General features: G+C 42.0%; 5 protein-coding genes across 5 annotated transcripts; 2 read left to right on the forward strand and 3 right to left on the reverse strand.

Annotated features, from left to right (window-relative positions):
• Positions 1-575: 575 nt before the first annotated feature.
• Positions 576-7002, reverse strand: LOC130694474 (phosphatidylinositol 4-phosphate 3-kinase C2 domain-containing subunit alpha-like). The gene is made up of 13 exons (XM_059495058.1): positions 5708-7002; positions 5130-5640; positions 4397-5068; positions 4060-4331; positions 3552-3997; positions 3168-3481; positions 3022-3102; positions 2820-2950; positions 2383-2745; positions 2008-2325; positions 1506-1935; positions 1174-1445; positions 576-1119 (listed from the first exon to the last, which is right to left on the reverse strand). Exons 1-13 carry the CDS (start codon positions 6836-6838, stop codon positions 991-993), a joined length of 5070 nt encoding a protein of 1689 aa, XP_059351041.1. The 5' UTR covers positions 6839-7002; the 3' UTR covers positions 576-990.
• A 1610-nt stretch (positions 7003-8612) lies between these two features.
• On the forward strand, positions 8613-22075 carry LOC130694421 (uncharacterized). The gene is made up of 4 exons (XM_057517502.2): positions 8613-8618; positions 19978-20876; positions 20962-21366; positions 21431-22075. The coding sequence occupies exons 2-4, from the start codon at positions 19982-19984 to the stop codon at positions 22045-22047; spliced, it is 1917 nt and encodes a 638-aa protein (XP_057373485.1). The 5' UTR covers positions 8613-8618; positions 19978-19981; the 3' UTR covers positions 22048-22075.
• Positions 12613-13340, reverse strand: LOC130694473 (uncharacterized). Its single transcript, XM_057517557.1, has 2 exons — positions 13229-13340; positions 12613-13144 (listed from the first exon to the last, which is right to left on the reverse strand). Exons 1-2 carry the CDS (start codon positions 13238-13240, stop codon positions 12788-12790), a joined length of 369 nt encoding a protein of 122 aa, XP_057373540.1. The 5' UTR covers positions 13241-13340; the 3' UTR covers positions 12613-12787.
• Positions 14218-15950, forward strand: LOC130695241 (uncharacterized). The gene has a single exon (XM_057518361.2). It carries the CDS (start codon positions 14232-14234, stop codon positions 15948-15950), a length of 1719 nt encoding a protein of 572 aa, XP_057374344.2. The 5' UTR covers positions 14218-14231.
• Positions 15993-19278, reverse strand: LOC130694420 (chorion peroxidase-like). Its single transcript, XM_057517501.1, has 15 exons — positions 19142-19278; positions 18972-19070; positions 18779-18900; positions 18529-18719; positions 18295-18468; positions 18044-18231; positions 17780-17987; positions 17403-17603; positions 17216-17330; positions 16979-17161; positions 16855-16919; positions 16671-16789; positions 16392-16590; positions 16223-16328; positions 15993-16153 (listed from the first exon to the last, which is right to left on the reverse strand). The coding sequence occupies exons 1-15, from the start codon at positions 19196-19198 to the stop codon at positions 16057-16059; spliced, it is 2124 nt and encodes a 707-aa protein (XP_057373484.1). The 5' UTR covers positions 19199-19278; the 3' UTR covers positions 15993-16056.
• Positions 22076-22437: the final 362 nt, after the last annotated feature.

Raw genomic sequence — 22437 nt, forward strand, 5'->3', positions numbered from 1 at the left:
AGGCAGTTCGCCCTACGCTCGCAAACACACAAGTCTCTCAACACATGTAGAAGAAGCCCTTTCAATTAGTCGTATATGTGAGGGGGATTGCCTCAGAAACTAGCCTTTCAGAGTACCGTAGTAGATTTATGGCAGAAAATCCACCGGGGGAACGAGGGCAATCCATTTTGTGCCTTGGATACTGTGCACGCAGAAACGTCTAACGTATAGCGACAGAATCGAAAGGGAACAGACCTCCCACCCTACGCTTCGACTGGTTCTTCCATTAACCCACCGCTGGTTGCCAAAATACTTGCTAGAAACGTAAAAAGAATTACATCGAGACAAAAACGAAGGGGCAGAGAGAAACGCGACTCCGATTAGATTGGTGGGATGCCCAACTTTCTTTCACCATACAAGAGATCATAACTGTTCCAGCTCGTTCCTGCTATTTGCCTCTCGATCAATAAGATTCAAAGAGTTCAATAGCATTCCTATATGCGAAGAGGTAAGTGAAGGAGGTAACCGAAACTTAAAGATAAACAGATTAAAACAAACAGTGCTGACACTTGTACATTTTAAATTATTGAGTGTATTTTATTCATAGACATGGGTTCCAATTTTATTTTTGGAGAGCGGGGGAGTTGAGAAAATACCGAGCATTTCGCTAAAGAAGGAAAAAATAAAACTAGACATATATTTTCTTTATCAACTTCATTGCAAGAACGGAACGGCGGAGAATATTGGTTTTAAAAAGTGCAGATACTATTCAGAACTGCACAACCTTTAAAAATACATAAGAAGTTTAAAAAAAAAAAAAAAGATTAGATATTTCTTGTTTTCTTTTGTTTTTACGGTAAATATGTTTCGCGTTTTCTAGCTCACGATTTTTTTTCCCTGTTAATGAGATTGAAACAAGCAACGGAATAATAACACACAGAAGAAGCAGCAGGAATAGTAGGCCCACCAGGTCGTCAAATATGTATAGGTAGAAAACGTGATTTCTGTGTCTCACATGTGAAGATGACCCAGAGGATACCAGGCAACATGCTCTTCGGTAAGATCGAGTGACTCGAGGGGGATATTGATCGCACCTAGAAATTGGTTCTCCTGGACTCGGTCATAACTCCAAACGGACACCTTAAGAAGCAAATAGATGAACACTCGTGTCAAAAGGGTTAGCTATTTCATTACCTGCAACAGGCGCTTCTGGATATTCTCAAGCGGCATGCGGTACACAAGCATTTCCATGAAAGTCGGATGAATATTGCGACGGATGACGCGTGTTTTACGCTTAGTGATCTTGTGCATGTCCGGTAATAGGTACGTCTTGACATAAGGGCATGGCAACTCGACTGCGGCATTGTTGACTGAATTTGCCGTGTTGCCGCCTACTAAATCGCGACCATGCTGGATCATTACATGCAATTCGCCTCTGGTATACTGGATCGATAGCTTCAACTCGCCTATAACGACGTAAAAATGATTAAAGAAAACAGAGAGAAGAAAATCAAACATGGCTGTACCTTGTACGTGACCATTGGCGTTGGAGACACTGCGACTCGCAGTGGACTTGTTGCGCCATTTGGTGACATAAACATTGGCCTCTTCGTCCTGATCGCGCAACAGCGGATGGAAGAAAGTGTAGATGAGGTCGCAGTGACAGATCTCGGGAGCTAACTGGAATAAACTCGTGAGAAACTGGTCCAGTTCGGTTCGTCTCTTCTCAGCTACAGCTTTGACTGAACTACGACCTAGATAAACGCCTTTCGACAAGCTCAAAATGCGATTGGAAACCAACGGAAAGCGGAGACATAATTTCTGATGGAGTTCAGAAAACTCCCGATGAGTGCGGAACAAGTACATGTGTTCGGATTGTTTTTCACGTCGCAGGCTCACGATGAAGACGTAGTACTTTTCTGGATCATAGCGCTTTTGGAAGCCGACTACTCGAGCCTGTAATCAGTTTAATAGCCAATGGTTATTTGACGGACAAGAATTGAAAAATGCAGTTCACGAGAGTACAACCTCAGTTATTCGACCATCGGTGGCGAGAGTGAAGGTCTTTGGAACAAACGATAGAAGATCATCGTCGTTATGGTCGCCATGGAAACGTAGCTGAGCCAGATTGTGAAGGAAGAAATTGAATTGGGTGAACCAGGAACGAAGTGAATCCTCAATCATGCGCGCAAAGAAGGCAGCAGCCTCTGCCTTGGATTTGTCCGGGAGCAATGCCTTTTGCACATAGCCGATGGCGTCGGCGTTGACGCCGGGGATATTAGAGGTGGCCATCAACGCCAGCAAATGAAGCAGAGAATTGCTGTGCTGCCGGACGATATTGAATGCCTAATAAACTAAAACAATTAATATCAATTTAAGCGTAACAGACGAATCAACTCATACTTGGCAACATAAATCGACGAAGTGTTGGAATTTCTGCGACGGTTTATCGCCGCCGTTGATGACGTAAGCCATATCGGATGTTAAAACAAACGGAGTGCGATCCCTCTTGAAATTGCCAAACATCTGCGCGTCACCGAGGAATTTGCCGAAATCAATGTGGAAGAGATGGCCGGTGGACTTGACCATGATGTTGTCGTTATGCCGATCACAAACGCCAAAGACATAAGTGGCCACGCTGTAGCCGGCGCAAGAAGCCGTAAAGTTGTGCACAGCTCTCTCGTACTCGAGTGGTGAGGGATTGTGCTTAGCCAGCCAATCAGCGATCGGCCGGTCCTTGAACGAGCCCGTCAACCCGTGTTCAATCTACGATGATTTTAAAGAGCAGCAATGGAAATAATGAGTAGACAGAAGATGATGAAGGTCAAAAGGAAATTTACTTGAATCCGCCTCAGAGTTTCAGCTCCGGTAACGAGCTCGACAAACCCTCGTCTAGGTCCGGTGGGAACGCAACTGAAGGTGACCATTTTCAGATCAAGGCCATCCTTTCGCCACAATTTGTCCATAATGCGTACCTGAACAAATAAATGCTTCATAAATCTTCCGTTCCTAGGTAAAAAAAAACATCCAATAGCAATTAAGGTACCATCTGGAGGGTGAGCATATCTTGACGCAGATCATCGCCAACCTTGTACATTGCGCTGACACGAGAATTCTCATTCACTGGCAAATAGGAACAATAATAAATCAAACAGTCAACGACCTAAAAATAACGTTTACAAAATCACCTTCAGGCTCTGCCGAGTGGAAAGCTAATTTGAGTGGAAGCGTGTTGGATGGAAAATACGAACATTGACGGACTTCTAGTCCGTTAACCTGGAGACTGGGACCAATAGGAAGAGAGGTGGGATTGTTCTCAAGTGAAAAGTGAATTGGCTCTAATTCGCGAAGCAGAGTGCTGAGGCGTTGCGATTCTTTGGTCGATTTAACTACTTCGGCGCACGAATCAAGTTGCTGAACAAGCATCTGCTCGCTGAAGAATCTATGGCGTAAGGCGGCTCCGCACGTCGCCAGAACTGAACGCAACAACAACTGCAACCTGCTATAAACGTCAATCAAAATAAGCAAATGAAAAACGACTGAATGTAATAAGAACAGTTAAACTCAATTACCCAGAATAACGCGGATCAGCCCCTTCGAAATAAGCTTCCGCGAAATCAGAATTCTGTGGACTGGGTCCAGGTAGCTGTTGGACGAGGAGCCAGTAAAGCGAATGAGCTACTTGTGGCGAGCTTAAGGATCGTTCGAGTAGAAACACCATCAGAGGTGAATGATCGAAAGGTTCCAGTTTCAAGGCCTCCACCAACTGGGGTAGGTAATCCACCAGATCGTCGGACAAGATGGGACGAAGCCATTCGACAGCGCAGCGACGGACTTCAATATCCGGAAAACAAGGTAGAAGTAATTGAAGCGCTTCCAGTGGTTTTAGAGCTTTCCATGATTGTAACAAGCCATAAAGGTCTGACAGACTTGCCCAATCCCATGACTGGGCCACCTGAAGCACCTTGGTTAATGCTGCAGGTTCTTCCGTCAAATAATGGCGTTTCTCCCATAAAAGCTGGAGGTAAAAAAATGTGTTATGGTAATATCAATACCTAATATGAAAATGTATGTGTGTACCTCGCGTTGATAGAGATCCATCTTGGCAAAGGATCCGCTGCGGATTATATCCATTAGAGAGCGTTGCGTATTATCATCTAAAGCACTAAAATCACGCAGTTCGCCAATCGGAATGGGTTCAACTTGTGGAAATTGGATGTCAGCATCATCCAAATCAGGCATTTCTATGCTAAGCAATGGGGTTAGATGGCCACGAGGATGGCGTCCGGCTGTGGGTACGTAGCCAGAGCGTTTGTCCGAAGCTGGAGGCCATAAAGGAAGAAGGCGATTACCTATACCATTGAACCGGATTTCGTAAATATTAAAAAGAAAACTAATTAAGCCAGTTAAAGAGCACCTTGTTCGAGCGTCCAATTTGGATCACCGTAACGGAAAAAATTCTGTGCTGTCCAGCCAAGTTCGACGTGCTCGGCTTCTGACCCATTTCCTGGATCACCATCCGCCTTTTTCCTTCGGCCATAGACGGTAAGAACAAGGCGTGATTCACGGGGCAGAGTACAAATCGCCACGCTACTGAAACTGATCACTTCGTCAAAGACGACCCGGTTCGGGAAGAAGACGGCTGATCGGGTACTGGCTGTACCGAACACTAATTGGCTACGACCGACCGACGTAACACCATGCAAAAGTTCGATCCTCACTTCATACGTGTCGAAATTCCAGGTGGATTCCAGTCGATGCAGAGCACCTACGCGGAAGCCGACGCAGTCTAGAACTCCAGACGATTCGTAAATTTTGACAGAATCAGGTGCAGGGGGCAGAGCAAAATTAACACGGAAGGCGTAAGTGTAAGCACTCATAAGTTTACGAATGGCAACGATAAGTTCAACACAATTAGTCCGCAAGCGATTTTGACCAGGTAGGACTACCATGGAATAAGGGCCGTCTTCACCGACGATTTCAGCCCGGTTCGAACCTCTCGTGTTAGAGTTATTACAAGTAAATACAATATTATCTAAGGCCATTGTTAGGTCTGTAGTTTCTATACAGCCCAGCAACGCGCAGAGAGCTGTAAACAATAATAAGACGCCACTTTATTATTGAAAAGCGGTGAAAATAATAAGCCTTACCTTTGACAGATTGAAGCAAGGCTTTTGGTTGTGTCGGGCTAAAGTTTGCTAAGAGACGGTCGATCTCTCCGTGTATCGTATCAATAAGAACGGCGATCGAAGCGTGAGTGAGCGCGTCAGCTGGTTCTCTCGACAATAGATCTTCAACCTGAATTTGGACATCCTTGATGTCGTCCTCAGCAGTACGTAGCAAAGGTTTGGGCACTTCATCAACGTGGAGCAAACACAATAACACATCCTTCTCCAGCTTGATACAGTGGTGCACGTATTCGTAGTCGCAAAGGCACGATTTAGGCAATAAAAATTCAGCCATGCCCCAAACTTTAAGCGCATATTCTTCCGGCTTGAGTTGGCTAGTGGCACCCAACTCACAAACTACGTGGCTGATTACATGATCCACTCGACTGCTAATATCACATGTGAAGTTGATTATTGGATGGTCCATTGATAAATGTACCGCCAATTTAACCGATATGGATTCGGTGTAACTTGAAGCCACCATTGGGCTAGTCTGCAAATCAACAGTAAACAGTAAATAAACAAGAAACATTACCCTAAAAAACAAAGCATCCTCTTACCACGTAACCTGCATTGGTTTCAGTTTCATCATATCTGAATCGTGATCGAACTTCACGAACTAGGTTGACAAACGTGACCAGCCCCAAGTCTCCGGCACCGGTGTCAACTCCGGCCACTATTACCTTTAGAGATGTATCCTTATTTTTATGTGCTGGTGGGACAATAGACTGTCTTTTGTTTGACGTTGTGGCTGGTTTGACAGGCGATTGCTCTTTCGTCAGCACTTCGTAGATCGTTTCGGGAATGCTACTGGCGTGAGCCGTAGATGGATCTTCAAATGATCTCTGGCTCAAGCCGAGAAAATAGTCAAACGGGTCATAATCTTGATCGAGAAAAAAATCGTCTGTCTTATTCTTTTCTGTTGAAGAAGTGCTACAAGTAACGGGAGTCACCATCTGCTCTGGTATTGGGTTAGAATTGAGCAGAGGATCAAAAGCTCGGAGAATGCTGTAACGAGGATGAGTGGTTTCGACAGCCAAATCAATAAGATTCCGATTGAACATGCTTTCATCAAATGAAACAGGTCCCCTTGTGACTGTGTTGAGCTTAGGTGTTGGAGTTACTGGTGGAGGGAGTATTGGACTTGTTGGTAACGGTTTAATCAGATGTTGCGGCATACTTTGAAATGATGTATGATTATTAGGTATGAAGACTGCATGACGACTGGATCTGTTAGGTGGTCCATTCAAGTTTGGAAAGGCCAAATCTAGTTCTTGAAAAAGAAATGAGTCTTCAGGGTTTGCAGATTGGGCCCTGACTGGTGACATCAAATTAATCAGATCATTTGAAATCGGGGATTGTGACAGTTGTCTTCTAGGGATTGGTGGAGGAACTAGTCCCAATGTTTGGGTGTTGGAGCCACCAGGTCTTGGTCTGGGTTTGATCTCAACTCTTGGAGAAGATGATTCCATTGATGGACTCCGAGAAGAACTAACACTCTTTGCTCCAACTGTGGCATAGACAGGGCTGGGCTCTCGACTGGTACGAGGGACTGGGGCCGACTCTTTAAGCTTTTCTTGTCTGAATTTGTCCAATGCTGCTGTTTCCAAAGACAAAGCTTTAGCTTTCTCCAAATCTAGTTGAAATCGACGTTCGGCCTCATCAATTTGCAGCTTGTGACAACTATCCATGTTTGATAACAGCCAAGAATACTAGATTAAAATATCATGCCAATACATTCGAAGAATACGGTAGTTTCGGTTGCATAGCTAAGCTTAAAAAATACTGATGGGGTTGTCTGTTTCCAAGACACTTAAAAATCTTGTACACACTTTAACTGTCAAGTGGGAATAAAAATAGCCGCAGTGCCTGGATATTGCGGTGGACCTAATGGCAAACCATTGGCAGGCACTCGCACCGGTATCAGCCCCGCAGCGCACCGGAAAACCATCGATCGGGTCAGACGGGGTCGGAGTATTTTCCGACTGATTGGGGAAATGAATGCATCATCGGAAGTTAGCTTATCATCCTTACATCACCGTGTACTTACGCGTGATTAGTAAAATACAATTGCCGTAACCTCCATTTACCTGTTTAGCATATTTCAACGCACAAACAAGCGCTTAACATGCGGAGCCTTGCAAAGAATACTTCCGTTACTTCTCCTAGTATACCTTAGTATACTTTATGGTAATACTCACCTGCTAGGCGCACTACTGTACGCCCTACTGGTGTTAGACACAATAAGGAGAGCAAAAATCGGTATCAGAGAGGGTTACATATCTCGATGTTTAGCTGCCATATTTTCTGTGCGCTAACTCCAATAAAATGGCCAATTTTATGGAACGACTTTTCCAACGCTTTCAGAAAGTTTTACATGAACCCGGAATGATAAACGATATGTTGAGGATAGCCGAAAACAACACTGGGGTGGATCGGATCTACATCGCTCCCGGTAAAACCGTGAAAAGCATTAAGATATGAGACTATTACAGGGTTCCTAATAGCTTTTTTTGTACTAAGGCGCTATCGGCTTTCTTGCTGTCTAATTAGTTGTTGGTTTTGGTGCCCAACTAGTGTGTAACTTCATTGGATTCGTTTATCCTTCCTATGTATCGATTGAAGAAATCGAAACGAAACAAAAAGATGACGACACGAAGTGGCTTACCTATTGGGTTGTTAATGCATGTTTCGGCATGGTCGAATTCTTTTCGGATATCTTACTGTCCTGGTTCCCACTGTATTGGCTAGCAAAGGTAAATTATTGCCTAAACCTATACAAAGGAGGTGCAATAAATTATACCAGTATTATTTGAATCAACATTGTGCTTTCCTGGTATTCTGCTTTGCCCCAACCACATGGAATGGGTCAACAATAATCTATAAAAGCATTATCCGTCCACTTCTTTTAACTTATGAGTCAGATATTGACCAGGTTACTACTGCATTCAGACAGGAGGCTGACCAGGCTGCTGCAGAGTTAACCAAAATATTAAAACCGACATTGGCTGCAAATGGTACATAAATACCTTCTTTCATCTAATATAGATTTTCACAAAGGTTAATGCTGGCTTTACGTTAATAGTACAGACATTCAATGACACAGATAGCAAAAACTGTTTTTAGGAATATTCATAAGCTGCCTACAGGAATTCATGGAATTTGGTTGGCAGCATCCAGTTCATCACCATAAGTGGGAAATGCCCTCTATACATCAGCACATAGATATGTAAAGAAATAAATGTTTTTGATTTAACGCAAATCTTTTAAATGTGATCTGAACCTGTCATAAGCTTGCTTGAGTCTCTCAGACTGCAAATCTGCATATTCAGCCAACATTCAGGCTTCTCTCTATATCAACCATTGAAAATTTTTGTGTACTTCCGAAATTTTCACAGCTAAAATAAGGCCACAAGCTTTGCAAGCTAGATATTACTATTTTAGGTTTTTAATCCACTTCATGGCGCAGTTGTTTTTATGAGTCTAGCGTCTGCAAGACAAGGCAATCTGTATATTCCTTTCGGAAGACACATCTCTACAGGGTATTTACCCGGAGACTCGTAAAATCATCTTGGCTGCCACCTAAACAATATTCGCGTTTTTCATCCTGTGTTTTCCGAAAAATTAAACGTAGACGGAGGAACGAAAGAAAACTACAGTAACTGAGTTTCATCGTCTGCTTACAACCGTGCTTACAACGACTGCATGGAAAGCGTCTCTGGCAACCGAATGGGTTGACTGAAGTTACCCCATAATCTCAACTCCTCGAACTGCCATTCGAATAAATTTTTATTTAACGTATCCTGAAAGTGTCGGAGCAAAAAATGTTTTTATGTTAGTTGATGGATGTATATAGAATATGACAGATTTTGGTTGTAGAGCATGAAATATACCAGATATGAATAACAAGTGCCAGTTGTATTGTTTCTCGAGACAAGAGCGCGAAAATATCCGAACATAAAAGAATTCCCCCCCCCCCCGTGCTTAAGAAATTTCAATAATGCAATAGAAGAAAAAAAAGGCGTGCGTACATTCGGCAAGTACCAGGTGCCAGCCTATTAGTCTGTCATCTTGAACACTGGTTTCTGACTGCCTTTAATTCGCCCACTAGCATCGCCCACTGTAATTTTGCTTCTTATTTTGATTGCCTTTAATTCGCCCACTAGCATCGCTCACTGTAATTCTGCTTCTTATTTTAACTTGCCTTTAATTCGCCCACTAGCATCGCTCACTGTAATTCTGCTTCTTATTTTGATTGCCTTTAATTCGCCCACTAGCATCGCTCACTGTAATTCTGCTTCTTATTTTGACTTGCCTTTAATTCGCCCAATAGCATCGCTCACTGTTATCATATACCTATCGCCTACTATCAATGCTCCCTTCCACTACTTGTTCGCGTTGATGACATTCTCTCCAGGTGGGACCCTGTAATCACCAGATGTACGCACGCCAATACATATTTGTATTGCCAACTCTTATATACAGTTGATTTCATGAGTAAACTGCGTTAACAACGATCCCAGTACCATTTTTCTTTCTTGTACAAAGTAAAATAAAACATTTTGGGGAAAAAACAAATGAACTTTGAAGGAAATTTGATAGGCTACCGATTGCATGATTGAAAATAAACAAAAAAATGATATTGACAACTACAAAATGAAAGAAACTTACAAACTACCTCCCTAGAATGCGAATTTCACGCAATCTGGTCTCACCCTTAGCGACGTGCTTGACCCATGTGTCTGACGTTTATCATTTCTGGCTTTTCCTCATGCGAAGGCCTAGGGTTAGCTCCGGCGTTGTCGTCATGGAAAATTTTAATACACGTTTATTGTTAATTTTTTTTTTTTTAGTTTTTTAAATGCAATATCAATACTTGTTCACCAGTATAATATTTTTTATTTAATAAAATATTATTTTACTAAATAACGGTGTGTTTTCAATGAGATTAGTGTAACTTGCCCGCTACTTTAGCGCCACCTCATGGTAGTTTGTACACATTTCAATACTTAAATTTTAATTATAAATCATTACATTTCATATTTTAAGTTACACTATGACATTCCTTGTGTTACCAGGAATCTAAAAATTATATTTGTATTACTTTTAAACTAAAAACAATGCCCGAACGAAGGGCCCAAAGTTTTCGATTTTTTGTAGTTTTCCCTTCCTCCCATTTGTACACGAAATTTAAAAAATCATTATCTAGGAAACTATAGGTCCAAAATGCAAAATTTGAACAGAAATGAATAGACCTCATCAGGGGCTATCCATTTCTGTAAAATTTGAATAAGAATTTTCATAAACAAAAAAAGTTTAAGCAAAAGTTTTTTGTTTGTTTTTGCGGTCTATGAATATACTCGACCCAATAGGCTTAAGTAAAAGATAGCACGCCTTTTCATGTTTTTTTGTTTATGTAAATTATTTTAAAAATTTAACAGAAGTAAATAGCCCTCGTAAAGAGCTTTCCATTTCTGTAAAAAATTTTCATTTTGGACTTATAGTTTTCTCAGTAATAATTATTTTAGTTTCGTGTGTAATTGGGGAAAGGGGATTCCCCGAGACCCGTTAAACCGCACCAACCTACCCGAAAAATTGTCAATCGGTTACACTCAAGTAGGTATTTTTCAAGCAATTTGGTTATTTTCAAAATACCAGTCGAAACCAATACGACTTACCACGAACATGAAAAATAAATAAAGCAAATTTAAGAATAAAACAAAATGTGTATTTCATGAAACGGGGCAAACAAGGTACAAATCGGCATAATCGGGTTACCAGATAATCTTAACTCCACAAACTGTCATTCGAATTAATTTGTATTTTAAGTACACTGAAACTTTCGTAAAACAAACTGTTTTTATTTTAGGTGTATGGATTTTAGTTGTAGACCACGAAATAGGATGAATACCAGATTTGAATAATAAATGTCACTTGTATTGCTTCTCGAGACAAAGGCACGAAAATATCAGAACAAAAAGAATCCCCGATAAACATGTATAATACTTAAGAAATTTCAATCATGCAATAGAAGAAAAAAAGGCGTGCGAACATTGGCTAACCACTGCCGCCAACGATTTCGCGGCAGAAACTACTCGCCGCTGCTGGAAGTTATATGAAGATGCTGATTGGTTTACCGTCTGATCACGTGATACTTTTTCTGTTGTTTTTGGCGGGTATTGTTAGAGCTTCCATTTTGTATCTTTCGTTTGTACGTGATACAATGTCACTCATTTCCCACCAATAATTGCTATCTCGTTCCTAATAATGGGATTCAGAAGTGTGAGCAAGATTCCCAACGAAAGGATTAAAGAAGTAAGTAATGTTTTACCATAAATATTGGACTTTGTTCGTTGTAGAATTTTTGTCCATATTGCTGTACTTGTGTGTGTGTGTGTGCTTATTGTGGAAGCAGACGTTCTTACTTTTAAGCTATCAGTTTGTTAAAACAAAATGTCGTCAAGATGGAGGTTTGGAGGAGGACCAAGAAACCGCTATTGTAATACTACCTGCGAAGACAACAGGTCTGTGTTTTTACTAGGATAGTGTTATTGACGACAAAAACGAGTTATTGAAATACTAACCTGCTAAACTACTAACAAATACAATATTTTACTAACAACAAAAACTTATTGGTATCGAAGAGGGTCACATATCCCGATGATTAGCTGCCAGCATCCATGAACCTAGTGGCCATGGGGAGGCTTACGAACAACCTACGGTCTACGATTACCTCTTCTCTACCTCAGTTTGTGGGTCGATCTTTAACGTGTAGTGAACGGTCTTTAACGTGATACTACAGATCGATGTGAAACGTCTGTATACGTGTAGGTGTGTGTGTGTAGTTTTTTTAATGTGCCATTTTTAGCCCCTTTATAGTAGGCATGGCTCTTCTTTTTTCTTCTCTGCTTATTTCTTCTTTCTTGAGCGTTTTTTTTCTTTCTTGTGCGTTGTAATGTTCGAAGTGATGAGGATGTAGAATCTTGCGTAATCCGATGAGATGAAGAATCTTGAGAATCCGTTGTAATGAAGAATCTTGCGAATCTTGAATGCCAGGGAGGTGGGAGGGCAGAGAGGGTGGTGGGAGGAGAGCGTGGAGGGTTTGGAAATTGGAGGTGGCGGGATTCGAACCTCGAACCGACAGAATACAAAGCGTGGGTGATAACCACTGTGCCAGGACCGCACAATCAAATCAAATTTTGCTTTGGATGTCACCTATTAAAATAGGCAGCTTATATATATATTAGTGCAAGTAAAGCATGGGGCTGTGACATAGTATACGGCTGCCGTGCTGATTTCATGGGTTCGAATCTTTGTTAATATGTTATTTAAACATTTTTTTTTTTGCGTTTAACAATTTTTTGCCTTTGCTCGTCGAATCACCCACACGCTTTTTATATCGTAGATAAGATGCCATCACGGTAATATCACATTATCATTCATAAAACGTCTACTGACAGACAAATCTGCTAGTATTTTGTATTCCCAACGAGAAGCCGCGATTATGATAACAAAAATGTTTTGAAGAATTTCCCATAAATCCAAAGAAAGGATAATACCGGATTACCGAGGTCAAACGGCGCAGTTTTCTGTTATTAAGATTGGGGGGCAACATTTTTTCAAAATCGTTTAACGAAAGCTTAGGCCACGGCGGACTTTTCGAGAATATAGGCCGGTGCAGACTTTTCGAGCCAATACGCCTGTACAGACTGTTCGAGACTATACGCCGGTTGCGAATTTTTCACAAGAACAGGACGGAACGGACTTCTCACGAGAATAGGCCGGCCGAATTTCTCGAAAGGATAGGCAGGTACAGACTTTTCGAGGATATCTTCTGCGGCGGACTTTTCGACGGGGTAGGCAGCGACGGACTTCTCGATAGCATAGGCCGATTCAGACTTTTCAAGACCATAGGCAGAATTGGATTCGTCTAAAGGATAGCCCGAACGAAGTTCCCCAGATGCAGTAGAGGCCAATACTAGGATTGATAAAACAATCTGCAAAAGTAAAATAAGATTTTGCTACATAAGAGATTTCATTAAACGTTTCATCTTAGAATGTAAATTTGTTCGTGTACACACCAGGGTGTTCATGTTGAACGGTGTTTACTGGCTGTGCTTCATGCAGTAGGCAAACCGAAGTACATTGACGATTAAAATAAAAACCACACGTTTTATACCACTTGGAGCACTGCGCAGCAAATTGGTTGGACAATATGAAACATTAAGGCTGAAAAACATCTGTTGCGAAACAGGTGTAAACAGTTTGTCAGGATTACAAGCATGTAGGTGTCTACGTTCAACTAGAGTTGGTTGACATACCGGTTGAATGCCTCGTAAGTGTATCACTAGGACAGGTTGACAAATAAACTGCGCTCTGCGCTGGCATGTACGCAGTTTTTCACACAACCACTCCCGGAACTATAACAGCCTGGAAGTATATTTTAGCATTTTCCACAAGTGCTACATCCATGGCTAAATAACTGTGACCCCCAGAAGGTGTGATCACGGATATGCAACAAGTGCGAGAAACGTATAGCAGCTGTCCGAGATCGCTGAGTCACTGTGCTGTTGCGCATTTTGTTTATGTTGTACAATGCACGGATATGTCGTGACCGCTGTGGACCACAATTGGCCTCACGTTAGTAATTTTTTTCCATTTCCAATTGAGATAATTCGTCTTGTCCACTTATCGTCTCATAACTGAAACGTATTATAAAACATACAGTACGTCTGAACGCAATGCCATGCAGGCTTAGGACCTTCCGCATGGTACATCAAGAAACAATAACTTGCAAAAACAAACACGTAACTGACTGAGACTAACAGTTTAAATCAAATTCGAAGGCTTTCTTTTTCGCCCATTGCTCACCGGCAATGTGGTAAGAACATTTTGTAAATCTTACCAAATTTTGACGAACCCTGGATCATTATCGATTTCCCCTTTATTTCCGTTGACAAATTTTGTGCTCCGTTGATTCCTTCGTTCCCCTCCTTTGTGGGGCAATAAATAAAACTTTCAATTCAACACAGTCCAGCGTGAAAAAAGTAGAACTTGTTTGCTAAAAAGCTTCTGAGCTGTTAAATGTTTCTTTTCACGATACTTCGCAAACAGTATGCATTTGTTGCAAGTGTTTTCTTCTGGTTCACACTTGTATTTTACTTCTATTCCTTCCGTGTTTGCGACCTCGTATGTGGTAGAAACGCAAGTAACAACCATACTGTATGCTGTGCATCCATCGCTGGTGGATTGGTTCTAACTGTTGGATCAGCCGTCGCAACTCTTTGGCGTTATCTGCCCACCCCATCAAGACCCTTTTTAGAATGTATCCTGTCACTTGTTGGGACTATGCCCGGTGGATTCACTTCTTACGCTCTCGTGAAAGTGCTAGTCTACGCCGAAACCATCCAGCTGTTGTGCCATATCAGAGAACTATCTCTTATGCCAATAACGATAGCAGCGTGTTTGAAAAACGAAACAATCCACTCTTCGCAATTAATTCAAAACAGTTCAATTTTTAAACAAGAGCACATGAATCACGTGAGTACAGGCGTCACCGACATCATAGCTAAATTCAACGAAGTCAATGGAACTCAAAGCCAATTCCGGAATGCTGTAGAAATCGGATACAGATGGTTGGAGAGCAGAGGCTTCGGTTGCCAACAAGTCTTGACGAGGCCTTTCGCACTGTGTTTAAACGCTACGAAAGAAGCCAAGAAAGATTGCCTCTTAAAAGGTGCAGAAGCGCTCTGCGATGTCGTGGACATTTCTGAAGAAATTTGCTGGAAATTGATGACGTTGAGCAAAGGTCCGTGCCAACATTTAGGGCCGGATAGAATCACTGAAATGTTAACGAGTTTTCGTCAGCGGCTGGGCAATTTGGCAAGTGGAGTCATTCGAATGCGTGTGGGCATCTTGTTCGAACTTCACGTCACTTCTAATGTAGGAGACAAGTTAAGCAAAGCATGGACTCGTATTTTGGAAAGTCTTCGTGATACAGGCGAACTTATCCGTGTGACGTATGACATTACCATCAACTACGTTCTGAAATTAGTGGCAATAGCTGGACTGATAGCCTGGCCAGTCAGCTATCTTTGTTACTATGTTTGTGGTCCACTTTCATTCGATAACTTTTATATTACCAAAGCAGAGTACTTGGAAATTCATGGACAAGAAGAGATTGTAGAGAAAGACGAACTGCAGATTGTTCCAGCATGGATCCCGACGCTGAAAGAAACAATTCGAATGCTATGGGATGTATTCTTTGCGGCAGACCAATTGATTATTGTGGCTTTTCTTTTGGTCGATTTTTATTATACAAATTGGATCAATGATCTTCACGTGAAATGGTTGGGAATGTTCCAAAACTTCCGATCTAACGTGTTCGAAAAAATTGGGCAGTCTAACGAGACGACGGGAGTTGGATTCATCGGAGAGATGGTTGTCCAACAGCTGGAAAAATTGCAAGAAGCCATTGGCTTCGATCGTCTATTGTCTTGCTTCCGTCCAGCTCCACCAGCCACTTACTCCCGAAACATTTTCTTTATAGCCCTGGCTCAGAAGGCATTGTACATTTTCGTTCAAACCAAATTGCGTTACATCCCTTCGTTTATTTGTGCCAGATTCTACCGTCGCAGACATTACCTGCGAATGTCCTACCTCAAAGCAAAAATCATGCTGAGGCCTCCTGCTCAATCACGTTATCCCGTTTCACGTTGTCGTTTTACATCGTATTTGAGGCGAAAGCTATCCGCACTGCTCGTCAGATTACGAAACCCAATCCGTAAAACTTCTCATGTTTAGCGCTGATTTCTGAATGTAATGAAATTCTAAAAACGATCAATCTTTCTTTAAACGTTACCCTGTATTCTGAAGTTGATAATTTAAAAGGAACGTTACACACAATGATTTAAAGCTCTTCAGTGCGTCCCGTAACGGACTGAATGCCTTCAAATGTGTGGAAATTAATGCCTGGTATGTCACTACAGGGAAACGGAGTATTGCTTCTGTAATACCATAAACCCAAAAATGTTTAACTAATATATGGAAGCAGATTATGTAAAAACTCCACTTACCCGGTTGGAATTCGGAAAGCATTGGGCTGGATGGACGTTATACTTCCATCGCCGTTGTCACAAATGATACGTGCAAGGCTTGACTTTTCTATTTCACCTAGCTGAGCTGTGTGTAAAAGAGAATCACCCAATGACGATAGGATGATAACTGACTCATCAATATTCATACCACTGTTGAAGGAAATGTTTTTAGTCACGTCGCTATAGAAAAAGCGATCGGAGCGCTTCAAATTTTCAAATTGCGTAGCGATGATGTATCCAAACGTCGGCCCAATTAGAGCTCCAGGTACATGTTTTTCTGTTACACCTCCGATGTACAAGTCAATGTCTTTCGGTGATCCATAGAGTTTCTTGAATGATGCGATTACCTGAGACACAGTATAATCCATTCATCGTCCGTGTTGAACAAATCGACATAAGACATTTATGTCATAAGGCATTATCTTACTTCCTCTGAAGTGGTTGATTTCAAATCGTCAAAGGTCGTATTAGAAGAAGGACATGAGGCACCGTTGTTGAAGAGTTTAACCTGGGCGATATTCCGGGCAATTACATAAGGCGGGAGACCTTATGGACAAAGAGTCAAATTTTAACTATAACAATGTCAATTAAAATGTCAAAATCTAACGTACCGTGATCTCTGCCTCGCTGTATATTGATTGACACTAAATCAGCGCCGAGTTCGTTGGGGTCTGGCCTTTAATTTGCAAGAAAGCAATGAAACTAAAATCGAATACGCTTCACTTGACATCCTACCGAAAAAGCAGACTAGTGATGTCTTCTGCGAAATTCTCATCAACAGACTGTGCCTGAGTTCGTAAGAGTCCGCGTAGGGCATTGTCGACAAACGTCGGATGGAGTAAACGCGTTCCGCCTGTGATGAAAGAATTCCCCAACAAAAAACTCTGCGAGCTTTCACTGCCATCAGCTTCGTACAACCTAGCAAAACATTATATCGAATTTATGAATTAATTCAATATTAAAAATTATAACCTGATGAAGCTCCGCAACTGAGAATGTCCCATTCGATAAGCAGCAGCAACAAATTCGTTAAAGATAGCTGGATTAGATGGCCCATTCGACGGAGGGTGGAGGCTTGCTAACGGACCTATAACATATAATCTGTTAGATGTGTTTCATTTAAAGGGGAACTAAAGCATGTAGCAATGAGATTACTAACCGAGAAGGACGGGAAGATACTCTTTATAGGTGATGTGCTGAAATTCTGCGATAACAATGCGACGAGCTTGTTGATAGTAAAACTCGTCCGTCTTATCGGATCCATAGATATCGTACAGCAGTTTAGCTACCCTGTTGTGTTCCCGTAGCCACAACGTGTGCATAACAGCAAGAAGAGGTTGCACAGTGGCTCTTGGATCGCCTGCATAGATCGAAAGATGAATCTAGCATACTCTATAACTTATTACTAGGAATGGACCACATGCGGTTTGTGGTTTTGGCCTGCGCAATGGCAGCATCGTAACTCCTACTATAGTGAATTGAACTAACCACATTTTTTACGTTGAACTGTTTTCTATACGTAACGTATAAGCCTACCTGCCATAAAACACGATTGAGCAGCAGGGCATGTGTTGGTCGGGTCGTTGGGGCAGCAAGTAGGGGACAGAGGCATTAACTCACGACCGTTCTTCATCGACACCTTCATGAGGCCTTTGCCTGACGTCGTGTCACGCAGAGAACGGGCAACTTCGTCGTTGTTCCCGTAAATTTGCGAGCCGTCCATCCAATGTGTTAAGGAATTTATCTACAGTAATTTGATATTCGGTTGATATTAGATTCATGTATGTATGATTTGCAAACCTGTTCTCGGCTTGTGGGAGTTGTGTCGTCGAGATTCAGACCGAAAGAAGATCGAACCGTATGGATGCATGTGATGTTCTGGCTGCTGTACACTGCATCATCAATCGGAACTGTAATAGGTAAGCATTCGGGGTGTGCAAGACCTAAACTGACATCGCTGCAACGACACAGGATAGCTCCTCCACTACCTTTAGACCGAAAGCAAATGTATTGTAGTTACGTATACACTTTTAAATGTTATTCATTTTCACTTGTTTTGGCGATGGCTGTAAATGTTAAATCGTGGTCGAGGAATTGGCCCCATTGCATCGTTAACAGAGTCGCTTGGCTTTCCGACACGCTTTTATTGACTGTCACGCTGGTAGTGACCAAACGAGGACTTGCTAGAGCAGCTTCGGATTCCGATACACGAATTGTTGAAACACCTTGGATTCACGAAGAAAGATGATTGAGGGTCATGTTCTATCAAGGTGTTATGTAGGTACCATCTGAATAGGTTGCTGGTCCCATAAGTCGCTGAAATATTGTGTTTGCCTCTCCGTATCGTGGGTTTTCGAGATTGTTACACGTTCCGTCGAAGCTACGATACGGATAGGAAGGATCGCATTTCGATAAAGGTTGTAACTTGCGTTCGGTTATGTCATCGAAACGGATTTCATTGGCAGGAACATCAAATCTGTTTGGTTGTGCCCGTGTTTAGTTGTAATCCTAATATTAAATGATTTTATTTTTTACTTTGAACTTAAATACTGGCGTGCAGTCAATTCTATAGAAGCTTCTTTCGATTGTTTGACGTCGTCAGGGATGGCGAATGGATCAAAGCCCGAAAATATTTCTTCACGAATCAAAGTGTGATTCTTCATGGACGTTTTAAATTTACCGATGGTTAATTGCGGTTTGTCAATACCAAACAGATTTATGTACATACCATTGCTTCTTCCAGCGCTTCTACGTCCCTAGCATACTGGCGACCCACTTGCAGACCCTCCTCGAGATCTTCCTTGGATAGATTATGTTGAAAGCTATCCTGGAAAATGAGATGGCGGCTAGCTTTTCCAAACATAATTTGTGGGCAAAAACATGTTGAAAAATATTTACCGCTAACGTTTCGAATGAGAGTGTGAATAAAATTACGAATCGTATTGCAAAAGCCATCTTTTAAACGAGCTCTTTGGCGAAAATGTTTTGTATTAAACGATGGCCGAATTATATCGTAGTTCGTCGTTCCGAGACTGGACCAATACTGATAAATAAACACGTTCATTGCAGCCGTTCACGTATACACGGGAAGTTCTATACAAAACTTTACACCTGCGTCTCACCATCTGCGTGTTGAAACTGTGATGTGTAACGCTGTCGGTGTCTGTGTATGTCTGTACGCGATTCAAAACATTTAAATAACAAAACATTGATAAGCAATTTTCATGGCGAAATACATCGCGCTTGTTAAAATATAGGTCGAATTCATATTATAGCCATGGTTTGTTGAAAAGCTTTTGCCCTCGATATATAGTTACACGACATTCAATATTTTCACATGCGCTTCGTGTAGTCGATCAACATTTAGTGACCGATAAGACGAACTAGAAATGTGAAACCTTACTGAGAATCGGTATTAAAAACTAGGCCACTACGTCAAGAGAAAATCGGTCCGAGAGATCAATTAGCATTGCATTTATCTAAACGCTACGTCATTGTTTCCCGAATGAAAATAAACAGCTGATTACAGCGTGTGATGCAAACTGATGTTGATTGGTTGCTAAGCGTCAAGCACTGCATTTAAATCCAAAGATCATTTTCTGGACGCCATCCTATAGCAAACATCATACGACGTTTCTTGCTCCATATAAAAGACTGAGTTCTTCATCATGTTGTTTAGCAGTTCTTCAACACATCGCCTTTGCATCGGTTGCTATATCCCAGTTTCAATCCAGAAACATGGCACCCCCTGGATGCTTGATGTTAATCGTGTCGTTGATTGTTGGCGGTGCTATTTCAGGTTCGCTAGCTCAACGTAGATTTGGTGCTCGAGGAAAGATGACCGGTGGCTACTCATCGGTCGATGTCGATGATGATCTCGTTAAAGAGATGGCAAATTTTGCCACTTCTGCCTTATCAGAAAGCAGCAACGCTGAGCCATTGGCGTTGATTAAAATCGTGAAAGCCGAATCGCAAATCGTGGCCGGTAAGAACTTCAAACTCATTTTAGAGTTGGACAACGTACGCCATGCCAGCGAAGATGAAAACCTTGTCTGCGAGGTGGTCGTGTTCGACCAACCGTGGACCAACACTCGTCAATTAAGCAAATCTAATTGCTTACCAAGACGAGTCATCCATTCTTGGAGGCAAACCCTGGCCGAGTCCAACGGCGCAAATGAAATTACGCCAGTCGTGGAGGAAGTGATAGTTGAAACTCGAGCACCGACTGTAGGCGGTTACTCTCCGATTGACGTAGAGCACATCGACGTCAAAGACATGGCTGATTTCGCTACGACTAGCATATCGGCGAGTAGCAACTCAGGACCTTTGGTGTTGCTCAATATCGTTGAAGCAGAAGTGCAGGTTGTGGCTGGCCGAAACTACAAGTTAACTTTAGAGCTTGGCAGTGCGGCTGACGGAGCAACGGGGGCACATCTCGTGTGCAAAGTGATCGTTTTTTATCAATCGTGGACCAATAGACGCCATCTGCGTGAATCCAATTGTTTACCTTCCACAGATCTCGTTACGGAAATCATGCGAGCCATCGAGGGACATCAAGAATTGTGGAGAGTTGCCAGTTATCTTAACGAGTCCCGCGAAGAGCTATCAAAAGAGTTTCCCCTCGTCAGCCCAGGTAAAGTACCTATTTACTCAATTAAACTTAATTTTCTCTGCCGAGTCATTAAATGGAGGCTCAATCGTTTGAAACGTCCGAACAGACGGCACCAAGTTGAGCTACACGTTCTTTGCTCCAACATCATTTGCCTTCATGATGCAAACGCCACAGGATGTTGGCGATCCGCTCCTGATGGACTCTGATTTCCGAAGATCGATACTCACACGTCACCTGTCTGCCTCATTGATCTCACCTGACGATCTGGCCAAAGCGGACTTGGTTCTTATGGCTTCCAGGTCGGCTACACTGACCAGAAGGAGCACTAACGAAGATTGCAATCTTCCTCCAGTTAACACCGAAAATGGCGAATGTGAAGCTTACATGCCCTCGTGGACGTTCAAATCGAATTCGGGCACATGCGAGGGCTTCGTGTACGGCGGATGTGGTCAAACAGCCAATCTATTCGAAACGGAAGCGGCTTGCCAAACCGCATGTGATCCAGCTGTTCGTAAGTGATTAGACTAGACGTCTGGCAATTTACACGGCGATCTTGATTTTTGATTTTCTGTTAGATCCCTTGATAAATTTAATCAATGAAGCAGAAATCCAGCCGGTTCCTATTCCATTGGCTCACGATTTTGGAACAGTGTACGTCATCAATCGAGTATTCATGGATGGGGACGAAGTGGGTGAGGTCCTAAGAAAACATCCAAGCCCCGGATATGGATTCTTTGGTTTACCTTTAGTCGTAAATCCATTGATTCCCAATGAAAATATCCTTGGCAAGATCACTGGAGGATTTTCCTCTAACAACGTAGATGATCCTGAAATCAAGGAGATGGCTGACTTTGCCGTAGCTGCTATATCGGCCAATGTGGGATCGGTTAGACTCGTCAGGATTTTAAAGGCTCACACGAATATTGTGGCCGGCAAAAACTTTAAATTGATGCTTGAACTTAAAAGGGTTTTCGATGGAGATGATGGAGAAGATCTGCTTTGCGATGCGGTCGTCTTCGATCAATCGTGGACCAACACCCGAAAATTGAGCGAGTCAAGTTGCCTGTCCATCAACACAATCGCTTCGTGGAACAAGATGCACAAACAGCCCGCATCGCAGTCAGAATTTAACTGTTTGCAAATGAGAGACCCTGTTAATGATGAACAAGTTCCTAACGAAGATTCAATGTAAATGTAGTAAAATAAAACAAGTCAAAATATTTACATTAATATTTGCAAGGTGTGTTGCGGTTAGTACTTAACCGTCGTAGGGCTTGTTTGGGTTTTAAACAGAATGCGTGATTTTCCTTTTTGAAATGTTTTTGATTTTTTTAGCTACTAGATGGCAACCATGTCTTGGACGCTGATTTTGAAAGAAATAAAAACAAGAATTTTAGCTATCATCACGGCTTTCCGCAAGGGTTTTCAAAGAGCTAACAATAGAATTTGACATAGCTCAAATTAAGTTCGTACACAATCACTGGGTATTGCAAAATCAAAGAGAGCAGTAGGATCCAATCATCTGCTACGCTTTTTAACAGTCTACAAGACGTTGCGTGTTTTAAAAAAATTTCAGTTATGC

Source organism: Daphnia carinata, chromosome 4 (assembly GCF_022539665.2).
Source record: "Daphnia carinata strain CSIRO-1 chromosome 4, CSIRO_AGI_Dcar_HiC_V3, whole genome shotgun sequence".
NCBI lineage: Eukaryota > Metazoa > Arthropoda > Branchiopoda > Diplostraca > Daphniidae > Daphnia > Daphnia carinata.

Excerpts from the sequence above, each read along its gene's own strand:
- LOC130694474 (XM_059495058.1), bottom strand. The coding sequence starts at position 6,838 with ATGGATAGTTGTCACAAGCTGCAAATTGATGAGGCCGAACGTCGATTT. Across the intron at positions 5,641-5,707 it reads AAACCAATGCAGGTTACGTG|ACTAGCCCAATGGTGGCTTC; the intron begins GTAAGAGGATGC and ends GTTGATTTGCAG. Across the intron at positions 2,326-2,382 it reads TCGTCGATTTATGTTGCCAA|GCATTCAATATCGTCCGGCA; the intron begins GTATGAGTTGAT and ends TTAGTTTATTAG.
- LOC130695241 (XM_057518361.2), top strand. The coding sequence starts at position 14,232 with ATGTTTCTTTTCACGATACTTCGCAAACAGTATGCATTTGTTGCAAGT.
- LOC130694420 (XM_057517501.1), bottom strand. The coding sequence starts at position 19,198 with ATGGCTTTTGCAATACGATTCGTAATTTTATTCACACTCTCATTCGAA. Across the intron at positions 16,591-16,670 it reads AATCAACCACTTCAGAGGAA|GTAATCGCATCATTCAAGAA; the intron begins GTAAGATAATGC and ends ACTGTGTCTCAG. Across the intron at positions 16,154-16,222 it reads GCTTTCCGAATTCCAACCGG|AAGCAATACTCCGTTTCCCT; the intron begins GTAAGTGGAGTT and ends ATGGTATTACAG.
- LOC130694421 (XM_057517502.2), top strand. The coding sequence starts at position 19,982 with ATGGCACCCCCTGGATGCTTGATGTTAATCGTGTCGTTGATTGTTGGC. Across the intron at positions 20,877-20,961 it reads GTTTCCCCTCGTCAGCCCAG|ACGGCACCAAGTTGAGCTAC; the intron begins GTAAAGTACCTA and ends ACGTCCGAACAG. Across the intron at positions 21,367-21,430 it reads CGCATGTGATCCAGCTGTTC|ATCCCTTGATAAATTTAATC; the intron begins GTAAGTGATTAG and ends ATTTTCTGTTAG.